Source organism: Phalacrocorax carbo, chromosome 20, assembly GCF_963921805.1.
Source record: "Phalacrocorax carbo chromosome 20, bPhaCar2.1, whole genome shotgun sequence".
NCBI lineage: Eukaryota > Metazoa > Chordata > Aves > Suliformes > Phalacrocoracidae > Phalacrocorax > Phalacrocorax carbo.
This window is the reverse complement of record NC_087532.1, coordinates 1281835-1296279: the sequence shown is the minus strand read 5'-3', so window position 1 is coordinate 1296279 and position 14445 is coordinate 1281835. Positions and strand designations below refer to the sequence as shown.

Below are 14445 nucleotides of genomic sequence, written 5' to 3'. Positions count from 1 at the left end.
TAAAATGACTCATGCAGGCCTTACCCGGCGCCGTTTGCGGCCCGCCAAGAGAACGTATGTGGTGAAGCAAGGAGAGCACAGGGGTGTTGCAGAGCATTTTCCTTCCTCTTGCCTTTCTTTTAGCTTATTTGCTAGCAAATGTACTCTTCAAGACCCCCATCCAAGCCTCCCCTTCTTGCGACTGCACACGATGACGAAGGGGCCGGCGCACGCCGCAGTCTCAGCCATCGCGGGTGCGTTCCAGACCACTACGAGTAATGGGAAGCAGAAGTCCTTCTCCATCAAGAGACTTATGCACAGGGACGAAGCGGACGGCATCACCGCCTCTAGGGAGCTCACAAGCTATACAGCACCCGTGGCAGGCGCAGTGTAAGCGAGCAAAGCAATCGCACCCTGCAGAGCCACCGACTGGGGGGTGCTCGCGCCGCACCGCAGCTTTGCTAAGAAAAGAACTAATTCAATTTGAGAATCAAGAATAATAAGACAAACAAAAATGAAGCATGTTAAAGTTGTTTGGGGTCCCTTTCCATCAAAGCAAGGGTCTTCTAATTCTGGGTCTCCTTAGCTGGCTTCTCGCAGGGTAACAGCCAGCAGACCTCACTGCTGGCCTTCTTTTAATTACTGCTTTTTTTTTTCCCTGTTTACAGAACCACTCTAAAAATATTTCCATTCCCAGATGCTTCTCCTAGCTTAACATTTCTGTGACAATATTGCCAAATCCAGTGTCATCTTGTTCATCACACAGATTTTTGTAATTAAAGTTCAGACAGATTTTCCCCAGATGGTATTTCATCATCTGCAAGAGGGACGTTGCTTCCATCCCCTCTGTCTGAAGGGAGTGCAGTGCTGCTGAAAGACGCTAGCTCCTAGCTTCTGATCCTCTCGGGCCCGGGAAACAGCTAAAAGGGGATGAAAAGGACGTTGTTACTACCGGTTGCACGCGGGAAGCGGGGCTGCGAAGGAGCAGCCGACCACAGGAGTCGATTTGATAACTGAGCTACCCGAGCTCCGCACGCTCCAGCTGACCCTCACGATCTGGGAAGAGCTGAACTCAGCCCCCGCGGCCACAGCGCAGCCTCCTGGGAGCCGAGCGCTGCCCCTCGCTCAGCCCAGGGGCCGTCAGCGGCTTCGCAGCATCGCCGGTCACTCCCTCTGTGTCTCTCCCGGTTGTCCCCAAAGCACCACGCAGAGGCTGGCTCGGCAGCGCTGCCGGTGCCCCTCTGTTTAGCCGCCTGGCGAACCTGGGCTGCAACCCTTGCACTGCAGCGAGGTGCTGGTAACACCTCACTTGGCTTTACTCAGGCTCCTCCACCCTGACTTCTCCTCTTTCCCATCCGTGCCACCTTTCCCTCAGAACCGAGTAATCTGCCATCAGAAGCAGTGAGCTTAAAAGTAACCGTAAGCAGCTGCAACTAGGACCGAGCGTGACGGTCCCTTTTGCAGTGTCACACGCCACCATCGATTCTGAGAAACGGCTGGGAAACACCCCACTGGACGAAGGAAGGGGCAAATTTTCTAAAAACGTGCAAGTTGTCCCTACAACGCATGCGATTTGAAAACCTCTACAAAGTACATACGGAGGATTACCCTCTGCACACGCAGTTCAAGCCCGCACAAACCTTTACGGCATAGTCCTTCTGTTCACTATAAAAATCGCTGCTGTATTTGAGATTTCTTCATCTGAAGTACTCTTAATATAAATAGGGATACATCATGTAATCCCAAACTGATTTATTCTAACCTCAGACAATTTCCAGAAACATGTTGTGTGTTAATACAGACCATCCCTCTACTCTGCAGGCCAACAAAAGCAATTGGCTCAGATTAAATTCTTTGCCTTGGACTGGATTTCATCCCTCTGCTGAAACAGTGGAGAAGGACCTGAAGATGTCAGCTTCCTGCCTCCTGCCCATGTGGTTCTGATAAAGAAAAGAGGTAATTTCAGGACGTCCAATGACTCTTTTTGTTCTGTTTCACTTTCAATAGAAATGTCTGCTCTTTTTCTCCCTCCCTTCCGTAGTAAAATCATCAGTGGCTTGCTATATTTGAGCAACAAAGCCGGAATAACAGAACCCTGCACAGCTGAGCTGTGGATTACCCAAAGCACCAGCAATGGTTGAGGTTGCTGCGAGACACAGAGCAGGACACAGGGAGGTGGCTTTAAGTCACTTTTTTGTGCTCTCCTGAGCCACAGCCACCAGAGCGGTTCCAGGGACAAGTGAACCCCGGAGAGCTGCCTCAGCCTCTTCGGTCGCCTGGGCACATCTCCGGGGTGCAGCCCACAGCAGGCTCCTGACGCCCCAGCCTTCTCCCACCACAGCCTCACGCCGAAAGCTCGGCCTTGGCCACAAGCTTTTATTCCACTCCTGCACCGCAGGAATCACTGCGAGGCTTTTGGAGCCCCTTGCTGCCATGATGATCGATAGGGGCAGGCGTAGAATCACAGAATCATAGAATCGTTAAGGTTGGAAAAGACCCTTAAGATCATCGAGTCCAACCGCTAACCTGTCACTGCCAAATCCTCCACTAAACCATATCCTCAAGCACCACGCCTACCCTTCTTTTAAATACCTCCAGGGATGGAGACTCAACCGCATAGCTCCAGCAAAGGAAGGGATCCTGAGGTGTGAGCCTGGGGACACCAAGACTCTGCTGTCATTGACTGTCCTTGATTCTCCAGGCAACGTCAAAAATGAGATTTAAGATTCCCCTGTTGGACTGCGCACAGAGCCAGGCTCTGCTTATGCTGTATAAGATTCCAACACCCTCAAAGAAAAATGCTTTTTAAAGCAAAATATTTCTTCCAATCCTACAGAAGACAATTGCTAATCTAAACAGCTCTTTATCCAGAACTGCAGTACGCTTCGTAAGAAATTGCTTTTAGAGGCACCCAAGTAACTTCTGAAAGCTTTTGCTGATTTTTCCCTGCATTGTGCCTTGCTGTATCATCTGCAACACTAAGCGCAAAGGGGCGAAAAACTACCCAGGGTGCAAAGCCAACAAGAGAAAGTACCAAAAAAAGATTTTATCTGTTTTCCAATTCTTTGACCTCTTCAAGAATAAAGCAGGCTTTTGACTTTCCATCGCGAGCTTGGAATAATGGTTCAGCCAGAGGGTGGAAAAGGACCGATCACCCTGAGTCCACCCGCTCCTCGCCCAGTCCTGCACTCCTGGGGTTAACAGCCACCAGCCTCCGCAGGGGAATTCTGGAGCTCCCCGCTTCAGGCAGCGCTGCTGATTAATTGAAGCCTTTGTGGGTTTTGCGGTGATTGGAAGGCATTTAAAGAATTAGATCCATGGTTTTACAGACCTTAACTAGAAACTTCAGGGCAATAGTCTTTTTCTGCCTCCAAAATGCTTTCTGGCCTGCACTGCTGCTCACTGGGGCTGCCAGCAGCTTCCTAAAGCCCATCTCCATGCTTGACCCAGCTCTAAGGTGCAAGCCCAGGCTCAGCTCACCAGCAGCGACTTCCCCTGCCTTGAAGGGCAGAGCAGTTCTGGAGCGGAAGGGAATGGATGGGAGAGTCTTGCTGTCACCAGTTCTCTCTATTCCTATCTGATTCCTTTTATTTAGTGGCAATTTTTTTTTTCTCCTTCAGCAGCACTGAATGTTATCTGTCCAGCAAAATCAGGGGATATCCTGACTTGAAGAGAAACACAGCTTTTATCAGTTGACCTAATCCCACAGAGCCACGCAGGGGGGAAAAAAAATCTTGGCTGAAGTCAAGTCAGTGCCTGAAACTTCACAGGAGTGAAGAAACATGGCCCGGGTCTTCCTGAGCAAAAACCCACCACCTCTTGCTACCTCCAGCCCGAAAAAGCAGCTGCCGGCAGCGCAACATCTCCACTTGGCTTCTTCGCACCAAAGGTTAGTTGCCGAGGCAAAGACACCCACCCTGACCCGCTCGGCACCGTGCTACAGCTCCAGCTTCGCCGCACCCCTCAACCCACCTCTGTAGGCACCGACCAACGCGACTGTAAAGCAGTTCATTACCGGGTGGAAGCCCAACTATCTAATCGTTCCCACAAAGAGAGGCTATCGCGCCTCCTTTCCCTGCAGCAGTCGCTCAGCCTCCAAGGCACCAAAGAGCTGCTCCGCTCCCGGGAAGACCCTATTACGGGTCCCCCCAACACAGCCATGGCTTTGACGGGTGCTCACGCTGCTTTGCACCACTCAGCCGTGTTGCTCTACCTTCCTGTTACAGCCGGCCTCACGCTCGGCATTCAGCGAGGGAAATCCTTTCTTCTTCCCCACCGGTGCTGGGAAAGCGCTCCTGGAACACGAGAACTGAAGCGAGAAGGGAGGCCGTGGCGAGTGAGGCCTCCTGCCGCTGCCGCCGCTGCCTGCACGCTGCCCGCGCCCCGCGATTGCTGCCTGGTAACTCTTGTCAGGAATGCTGGCTTAATAAAAACCGTGTGATCGCCAAGATCAAGTCGGAGCAAAGCCTCTGACTTTGCAGTGTAAATATTTATGTAGACCGAGCACTAAGGGAAAGAACCGCTTGTATGTACTCATGAAAAGGCCACAGAAAGCGAGCACGCCACGCAGTGACCCACGGAAAGCCGCCCGGCCAGACCACGCGCCGCTGCCGGGCTCATGGGCTCGCCGTCCGAGCGTTGGCAAAGGCAACCGAGAGGAGAGCGCATCCCGCCGCAACGCCCAAACCCGGGGCGAGAGCAGCCCCTCGGTGGCCTCCCCGGTGTCACCAGCCGAGGGGCTTCCTTTGCCTGGGCTCTTTTGTGGGGCGGGCTTGTTCCACGGGCACAAACAGCCTGTATTTACACAACTCGGAGTTGTGCAAACTCAAACCACGTCACGCGGAGCCGCTGCGCTGAGCGCTGCCCTGCCGCCAGCGGCCGCAGGGAGGACAGCTGCTGGGCTCCGGCACCAGGAACCACCACGTAGGAGCCATAGGGGCAGAAATGTGCCCAGCGCGAGGAAACGGGCATCAAACGGGGCAGTCGTGGCACGAGGGCACCCGCGGCGCAAGGCAACCTTGCGGCTGTGGGTGCAGAGGGGGCAGCCATTAACGCCGGCAGGGGAGTAACCGCTAAGTCTGGGCTCTGTTCTGAGCTTTTAGAAGAAAAACAAGTTCACTTCCACCCCGCTGCACAACTGGCTTAATAGGTTAGTACAGAGCTATTATGAAGGCGTGATATACATACACACGTGTGTATATATGTCACAAAAGCGTAAAGAACACAAGCCACCAGTCCTGAAGCGAGAAAGCCAGATTTTTAGGGCCGTTCTGTTGTTATTTTAGAAACAGTACTGGACAATTATGTAGCGAGAGTTTTTACTCGCCCTGCTTGGTCTGCATCGACTTTGCCGTGTACTTTGTGGCTCACAGGGGTACAGGCACCGCTGAACTAACAGCAGATCCTGCCAGCTCCACTCCCCAGAGCTTCCAGAAACTGCCCGAGTTACTCCCGTAGTAGATCAGGTTTCATGAATACAGAGCCCTTAATTTTGGCAGATGAATTCCAACACTGTGCGCATTATGGCAAATACTTGCTCAGAATTTTAATGCAAAGCAGGTTCGCGGTGCTCAGCGCAAGCCGCGTGGAGCGGGGAAGCCCTGCCCGCCCGATCCCAGCAGAAATGCTCTGCGCGCCGCTGCCACACCCGCAGGTGAGTCTGAAGAACGAAAGCAAAGGATGGAAATTGCTTTTAAACAAGAGATGCCTCCCTACAGTGATCCCTTTTATACTTTCTCTAGAAACTGTTTCACCTTCTGGAGCCAACCCTGCTGAGAACACCAGAGCCTCCCAACGGCTGGCTCATGTTTTATGCTATGAGGCAGAGGCGGCAGAATCGCTCTACACCACAAAAAAGGGGAACTACATATTATAAAGATAATTATTAGCTGACAGACCGCACGCACACTTACATGCAAACAGTAGCAGTGCGTAGCCATGAACACAAGTTTACGTGCTAGAGCAGTGGGCTGGGAACGATTGGCTTTTTTCTTTATTTCCAATCCTTTTGCTTCTGGATTTTTCCAGCAAAATATAGGGCACTCAGTGAACTGGCCTTAAGCGTACGTCTCGCTGCGCTCGTGAGAGTGTTGTCACATCGTGGGGGCAGCTGCAGAAGGATGTGCGGTTTGTGCTGCTCTGGGCAGGGTGGGTACCACTTCCTTAGATGGCTATTTTTCTGCTCACATCACCGTTCCCAACAGGAATGCTCACACAGTTGTTTTTAGCAAACTCTGGAACGTGACTGTATTCTGAATAAAACCAGCGAACGGCCTTTGTAATACCATCGCTCAGGAATTCTTTCCACTTGTGTGAAAATATCCCTCAAAAAAATGGAAAAATGTGTCAAATGAAGCTGTGAGGGATAAGCGGTTCAGTAAAAACAACAGCAGCAGCAGATGCTGGAAGGCAAACTCCAAGCTCCACCTCGGTGTCTCTGAGCCTCTAGTTTGGGGCAGGCAAACAACAATATTTCAAGAAATTGGCCCAGAAATCAGCTGCAAGCCAGACCTGGCATCTGAATCGTAATGTCTGGACACACACCATCCAAGTGGACGCGTGACCAACATCCCAGGGAAGAGAGTTTCAACGTTATTATGGCCACGGTTCCACACACAGCCGTGCTTACTTTCACTCGCCTGCCACGCCTAGTGCCTACCACGCGGACCAGGGAAGAGTTGAGGTGAACATGAAGACTGACTTGAACCTTTTCATAACCTAGTTTATGTTTGTTTTCTGAAAATGCCGCACCTGACACACCCTGTACCAAAAGCTGAAGCACCAAAGCACTGGACGTTACTGCTCCTGAACCAGAATAAACTAAGGAACTGCAAAAAAGTCTAAAGTCTACATCTCCACACGGAATAACAACAAATGTTATGAACCCAGCAATAGAAACATGTTAGGGAAGGTGACCAGGATCCTGAGAAACAAAGGAACGGGCAACCATCGTCATCATCTCGGATTCCCTGCACGGAGGGCGGATGTGAGCGGGTAAGCCAAAGCAAGCGTTTAGCGTCCAGTGCCACGCACGTACAGGTACAAACAGGGCGGTGGAGAGTTAGGAATCCTCAAGAGATTTAGAACTGTGACTTACCAATGCAGGTCCTGCCATCCGTGTGCAGGCGAAAGCCTGCCTTGCACTCACAATAATAAGAGCCGAGGGTGTTCACGCATCTCTGCTGGCAGCCCCCATTGTGGACCTGGCACTCGTCGATGTCTGCAAAAGAAAAGGGAGGAGGGAAAACAGAATTCAGAGGAGTGGGCATGATGGCATCTGAAGTCAGGATTATTTATCCTCTGTTGACTGACTCCAGATCTGAGCAGCAAAAGCAGAGGGAACAAGATTGCCATTTCATTACATTCAGTCAAGCTATTTAAGAAATTTCAAGGACAAGCGTGTGACCAAGGGAAAAAAGCATCTTATTTGTCACTCGGCATAAACCATCCTTCACGTTGTTCACCTCGCAACAGTCACTCTTCCCATTTGCTCTAAGATTATGGATTTATTAAAATTTTACACTTCCTTTCTCTTTATGTGTTGCAAATAGGCTGGGCCGTTTGTTACTTACATACCGGAATGGTGAGAGTGAACAGCTAACGTTACGGCCTGAAGTGAGGGGGAGCGATACGGAGCCGCAAGGTTCAACGCCTCGGTGCCGCAGCAGCAGGTCGTCTCATCGTGCTGAGCCAACCTCACCCTGCAGCAGAGAAGCTGGCTTCCACCGAGCTCAGCCACGTGCCAAAGGTGAGAGGTTTACTGTCACGCTCCTCATCTCAGCACTTCGCAAAGCGTTTAACACATTTCACACCATTTATGCCTGGAACTTGCTTGAGTTGCCGCTGAAATGCAGCAAAATCTGGGGTATCTGGTGCTAAGCTGTGCTCAGAATTGCTATGCATCATTGGAGACAAGAAAGAAAACACCTCGAGAAAGTTATTACAACAGATCAGTTGGATGACTAGCAAGGATTTGTTCTTAATGATACTTAAGAACGTGATGAAGTCCAACTGGGCCCCCAAATACAAAAGGCAGACTACAAATGGTGAGACTGTGACTCCAGCCCTCTCCTCCCAGCGCCGCGACCAGGGCAAGCCCGGGAGGACTGAGGCAGCCGTTCCTGCAACAAGGACTCCACTTGGCCAACAAAACCATGCATGTCCATTTCTCTGGGTAAAACTGCAGGCCCTCGAACAAAAGACAGTCCTTGAGCCAGAAAATTCATCTGCCAAGTGCTGAGTGATCGTTCAAGAGCTGAAATGGGAACCGGCCCATGAGTTCTTGGTAAAAAAATCCTGCTATGTTTTGTTATCAAAGCTACACCATCAGGGCGGTAGACGGCCATGTGTTACAGAAAGGGAGATTCATTCCTGTTTCGCAGACCTTCAATTGCCTTCAAGCGCTGGGAATAACTTTCAGAACTGAGAAGAAATGTAAAAATGTCTGGAGTGCCCAGCTACACGGTGGTAACTAAGATGCATATCAGAAGCTTGTCAAAGGCAATTTCAGGTTTCTGAGGCATACGGCTCCTTCAGATGGCTGGAATTAGAAATAACAGAGATGTTTGTGGATATAGCTGTACAGTTCCTTAACTCCTGCCATTTGTGTGTGCATGTACACGTATACACGTACGCTACCTTTCAGACTGGAAAGGGCCAGGGGTCTCTAGTCAGAGGGGGGAGCCAGATCACATTCACGCTAACAGCAAAAAAGCCAACCAGCAATTCCTTTTTTTCACAGAGAGAAAACTTCATTAGCTTTGGGTCCATTAGTGTTTCCATGCACGTTCTGCATTTGCGAAGATGTCTTCAGCATGCACAACTACTCTCTGCTGTTACACAGCGTTGCTGTTACCCATTACACCTGCCATGGAAGATCCTGCTGGATCAGCAGGCTGTCCCCAAGCGCGGCAGTGCCGTGGGACGCAGCTCTGCACGGGGGCTCGCTGGCCAGACCTTCCCAGGCTGCTGCGGTCTGGGCAGCCCAGGTGCAGAAACCCCAGCCCACGGCCTCGCCTGTGAGGCGGGTGATGAGGAGAAAAAATCTCTCGAGGCTGCCAAGTACCCGACACAGAGCTCTGACCATCCGGCAGCTTTGGTCCACAGGCAACACTCCTAAACAATGTCACTGAAACACACATAGTTCAAAATAAATGAAGTGTCAGGGCAGGGGTGACGACTGACCAAAGCAGCGCGCGTGGCTCAGAAACAGCAGGTCTGGGCAGTCACGGTGGGTGTTCTGGATAAGGGCATGCATCGTTTGGGTTTATTTAGGGCACTTCAAGTACTACAAAAAGCTGTTACCACCGATTAGCTATGAAGCTAAACCATAATCGAGACGCTTGATTGAGGACACAGCACTTTGAGCTCTGTGCTGTTAAACAGGATTTCAACTCATTTGTGGCAAATGCCACAAACAAAGTGTGCATATTCAGAACTGAAGACTTTATGCCACGTGCACAAAGCTCCTGACAACACGCGACTTCTTTTCACATCCTAGATTCTGCCTGCTATCACGGCACGCGCCTCGGTAAAGCTGTCAAATCCACCCCCTTTATTCAGCCAGAGCCTCCCAGTGCCCACTGACACTCCCCAGAGCTTTTAGAGCAGGACACGATGGGAAGGTTAAACCGATGAGAGCCGGAGCAGAACTCCGGTGCGCCGGGCTCGGCGGTTGGTAGGATTCCCGCGCACAGGACGGCAGCCGGCGCGGGAAGGGCGCTCCTGATGCTGCACGGGGCCCTGCACCCTCCCCGATGGCTCGCCTGGTGCTGTGCAGCGGGGAGGACCGGAGGGCAGAGCCCGCCGGCACAGCCACAGCCACGCAAGCAGCGGGACGATCCAGAGCCAAGCTGAGCAGTGAATCACAGAATCCCAGGTTGAAAGGGACCTCAGGGATCATCTAGTCCAATCTTTTAGTGAACCAGCAGTGAACCAGCGCCGTTTCATCAATGGCTGTTACTAATAACATAAAGAAATATTTCTTGAATGAATCGCGGCAGGGCGTTGCCCCCGACTGTGTTTTTGCAAGCCAGCGGCACAAAAACCTGCTCGAGCCTCACCCTTGCCCAGCGCCTGCGATCGCTCCCCTGCCCGAAGCGCCGCCAGCTCCCCGTTTGCTCTGCTAGCTTGCTCTCACCCGGCTGCAGCTACGGCTCTCGCTGGGGAGGGCCAAGTGCATCGAAAACCAGAGGAAAAGGAAAAATACAATCTTGATGAAGCCAGGGCTAAATTCTTACATTAATTGGCATCCGATTAATTGCCAACAACATCTGCCAGCAGCAAGCAAACGGACTGGGTCAGGGAAGAAGCAGGGAGGTAAGCGGGAACAGCGATGCTTGTTTCACTCAGTGTTTCTGAGCCACGCAGTAATAATAAACATGTTTGGTTCCTCTGAATGCTCCTCACGAGGTGGCTTCTCACTGCTTGCACGGTTCAAACCTAAGGCTCAGAGCATGTGACAGTGGCCCTCTGCCCTCCCCGTCCTGGCGATGTCCGGCGAATCCAGGCCTGACTTCTGACGTCCTGCTCTAACGGCCGGACAAGGCTCATTCTCCAAAGCTCCCCGTTGTAGCTGCAGCCTGCATTAACTCCGCGGAAAAAATCATAATTCCTGTAATGCCAGGCGGTTGCTCGTTCAATGGACTGTAGATTCCTTCGCTGGGCATTTTAGAAGGATTTGGTATTTTCTTCTTGTTTTTTCCAGGAGACTTAATTTTTACAGAAAGGGAAATGAATAGATTTTTGAGGTGAAACATAAGCTTTAAGTGATGCTCTCTGAAGAGTAACCCAAATCCAAACCAGCCTTTCAAGGGGGAAAAAATGCTGTGGCATGGATCTGAGATGCTGTCAGAGGAGCCTAGCTCAAATTAAATAACCGTCCTTTGCGATGGCGTTACACAATTTGGATGCTACAGGGCCCTAGGGTCCCTGGTGCACGCACTGCGCCGAGCGTGCGTCCTCCCGCGCCCTTCCTCCAACGGCTGCTGGCAGCCTCCGAGCCCCACAGCTCCCCAGCGTCCCCAGCGTCCCCACAGAGCTGGAACGTGGGCGTTGAGGTCCGACACCCCCGAAGGAGACTGCGCAAGGGCCGCCGCTCACTGGGAGGAGGATGGCACTCCTGCCCTCGGCGCAGGGAAAGGCACGGGTCCTCCCGCAGCTGCCCGGGGCCAGAGGAAAAGCGACGTCCTGCCCTGGGCGGGGGAAGCGCGGCCACCCCGCGCCCGGCCCGCCAGCGCGGTGAGCAACGGACGCGGCGTCTCCCGGCGAGCTCGCGGGAGCCTGGCACGGCTTCCCAGCAGGGCAGAGCCGGGCCCCACTTCATGCTTTGCATTTCTGCTGCGTCTCCTTCTTGGTTTTTATTTTTCTTTTTTTAATATCTCTATGGGCTAAATAATCTATTCATACACAGAATTGGCTCTGTTCAGCTCCAGAACAGGAAAACTGGCATTTGAGAAGATTTTATAGGGTAATAAAGTTTTTTGGTCCAAATTTACATGACCATTCCACTGCTTCCCTTCATCTCTAATCTGAAACCGTAGAGAATTTACCGTCCAAAAAAGTTAGCGATGTGTTGAATAAACTTCTTCCTTTCACCCCATTACTCAGACTCAGCAATTATCCATCTCTTCTCTAAATGTCTCTTCTTTCCCTTTGGTATTTTTCACCCTCTAAATCTCTGTAATTACAGAGGGCTGTCCCCACCCCCAGCCCCCCTCTGCCTCGTCCCACCTTGGCCTGGGAAAGCTGCCAGGCCTTCCTCACACCCCCGCTGCAGAAACGCCCGTCACCTTCACTGTGCACGCTGCCCACGGACCTGCCATGTCCCGTGTCCCCTTCTGGAGCCTCGCTTAACTCCTTCAGCAGTAACAGAGAGAGTTTTGGATGTACACTACACAATGGTGGGACCAAAATAAAACCTGCCATCCTTTGCACCCCCGACAGGAGGGCAGTGGTGCCACCCCTCAAGAAATCTTAGGTTTGTGTCTTTGGAAGTAACGCAACTGTGCAAGTTGCCGAGCCATATTCGCACTCTGGTATGAGCACACAGAGGGAAGAGGCACCTCCTGGGTGGATGCTCTACCTGCTGCCTGGCTCTCTGATGGAGGGAGGTGGCATCTTCTGGTGGGGACCAGTTGCTTTTGGCCCTCAGACTGCAGAGAGTCGTGGGCTGCGACTGCCGCAGCAGCCGCGCGAACGCGCACAGAGGGGAAGAGGAGCAAGAGCGTGCCCACAGCTGTGTGAAATAGCAGGGCTTTTTCTGGTTTGATGAGAAACACATCGCTAAAAAGAAGGAACCGCAATGATGGTGTGTCAGGGCCTGCTCTGGATCCGAGAGGATCGCTCTGCCCTGACCGAGTGGCAGCAGCGGCTGATGCTGGGGAACGGGAGTTGTTGTGGCTCCACCGGACGCCCCAGGTACCCCTTGCCTGGCCATGCCCAGGCCCCAGGGTCCGTCCTGCAGCCCAGGACTGCCCTCCTGCACCCCGCCACGGACAGCAGAGTACGGAGAGAGGAAAAAGGCAAGAGCTGTGTTTCCCAGTGGGACCTGTGATAGAAGGGTGATGCATTGGCCCCGGGGACGGGGAGGGTCAGGTCTACTGGCCACCCCCAGCAGCGGCAGCAGCATCTCCAAACTGTCCAGGCATGCACAAGGCTCTCTAGCGAGTGATTCACCCGGGAATATAAACCAGGAGGCAGCAGGAGCCTCCTCCCAGGGCCAGGACAGAGCATCCCAGCAAAGGGTCACGTTGCCGTGGTGCACATCTTGGCAGTACAAAGACCTGAAAATCTACGTGACGCTTTGAGAGATGTGGTTTGTGGCACGCTGAGCTATTGGAGAGCTGACAAAATCTGGTTGAAATTAATATGCCAAAGAAAGAAAATTAGAAGCATACAGGCTTCTCTGCGCAGGAGGGTAGCTGACACCGAGCAACCCAGAGCCCCACTGGGAGGGAGCCTGCTGAGCCCACGTGCCTGGGCACTCCGCTGTGCTGGCACGGATAGGGCAGAGGATACCGGCTGAAGCCCACCAAGGTGGACAGAAAAACGAAATGCAGCGCGAGCTTGGGAGCGGGACTTGGCTTATTGGGTAGGGAAACTCCCCCGCTGCGTGAGGAAACTGGAGTTCATGTCCTCTTCTGCAAGGGCACGGGGCTCACCCGAGAAGCAGCTGATGCTCTCGTCAGCCTCCTCCCTAAACAGAAACGATCCATCAGACCTCAGATACCAGCTACATGGACCAACAGGGATAATGCTGTGATCAAATGTAGGGAAGACAAACACAAGACCATAAAAAAGCGGAGAGCATGAGGAGAGAGCTGCCCCTGACCATGCACAGGTCTCCATGAAGAAATACTAGGGTTTATCTCAAACAAGAACTCCATGTCAGGGGAAAGAAAGTGGCAACAGCAGCTCTGCAAATTACTAAATATTTGGTACAGAGGCTGTTTATCTCCTCTGGAAGGCTGAGGAGGAGGAGATGGATCCCAGCTGGAAGCCAGGCGGTAGATACGCTGCTGAGGTTCGCTCTATCTATCTGGCCGAGCAGCAGTGCCAGGCTTTAATCCCTGTGGCAATTAGCCTGGATTACAGAGCAGAGCTACAGGGAAAAGGTTAATTAAAATCCATCAAGATGAGCATGTGTGGGATTTAGCGACTTTATCTTTCCGGTACCAGTTTGTTGAAGCTAATTCAGCAATTTTAAGAAGTGGAGAGACGGGAAGGAGGCAAACCAACAGAGCGGCACGCTGGATGGCCGAAGCTGAGTGCTCCTGGGTAGAGCAGCGCAGCGTTACCGCTGCTGCCCCGCACTGCAGACACGGATTAGAAACTCAGGGTGCAGAACAGTGCTGGGATGTGTTAGAAGGAAAAACCCCTACGCATCACTTGGTCTCTTGCATATATCACAGAGCCCCTAGCATGAATAACCTGGAGACATCAGAGGCCCTGTTCTTCCATGGTCCCCTTGTAGACCGTGCAGACAGGACTCAGCAATGGCAAGGTCCAACAGTGCAAGGAAGACATGGGACAGGATGATGCCTTATCCCCCCTCTGCTAGCCTGGAAGCCTTTCTCTCCTCCCGGACGAGGAAGAACAGTACCTGCCTCAGGCTGGTCTTGGCTTAGAATCCAAGTGACTCACATAAGGGAAGAAGAAAGGTCATTTTGGGTGGTCAAAATGCCACTACACTCTCAGTTTTCATCTTGTTGTAAAACGGGCATTTGGGAAAGCCTTGAAGGCTCTTAAAGAGCTCCGGCGCAATTCGGGCTGGCGTTTCTTCTGCCACAGCCTCTCCTAGACAGACGGGAGATGCCCAGAGCTTTCCCACGCTACTTGTGCCATCCTCAACAGCAGCAGTTTCCAAAAGCACTTCAGTAACAGATGCATTGGTTTTACAATAATCTGATGAAGTGAAAATGTATCAGGGAGCTGTTTCGCCTCAGTCGCTTGCTTTTTTGTCCTCAG

General features: G+C 52.2%; 1 protein-coding gene across 8 annotated transcripts in view; it reads right to left on the bottom strand.

Moving 5' to 3' along the window:
* Positions 1–14445, bottom strand: part of MEGF6 (multiple EGF like domains 6) — a 109341-nt gene that overhangs the window by 32977 nt on the left and 61919 nt on the right. For all 8 annotated transcript variants that reach the window (XM_064470505.1, XM_064470508.1, XM_064470507.1 and 5 more), the window contains one exon: positions 7076–7198. In XM_064470505.1, coding sequence (XP_064326575.1) covers positions 7076–7198 — 123 coding nt within the window. The remainder of the gene's footprint in view (positions 1–7075; positions 7199–14445) is intronic.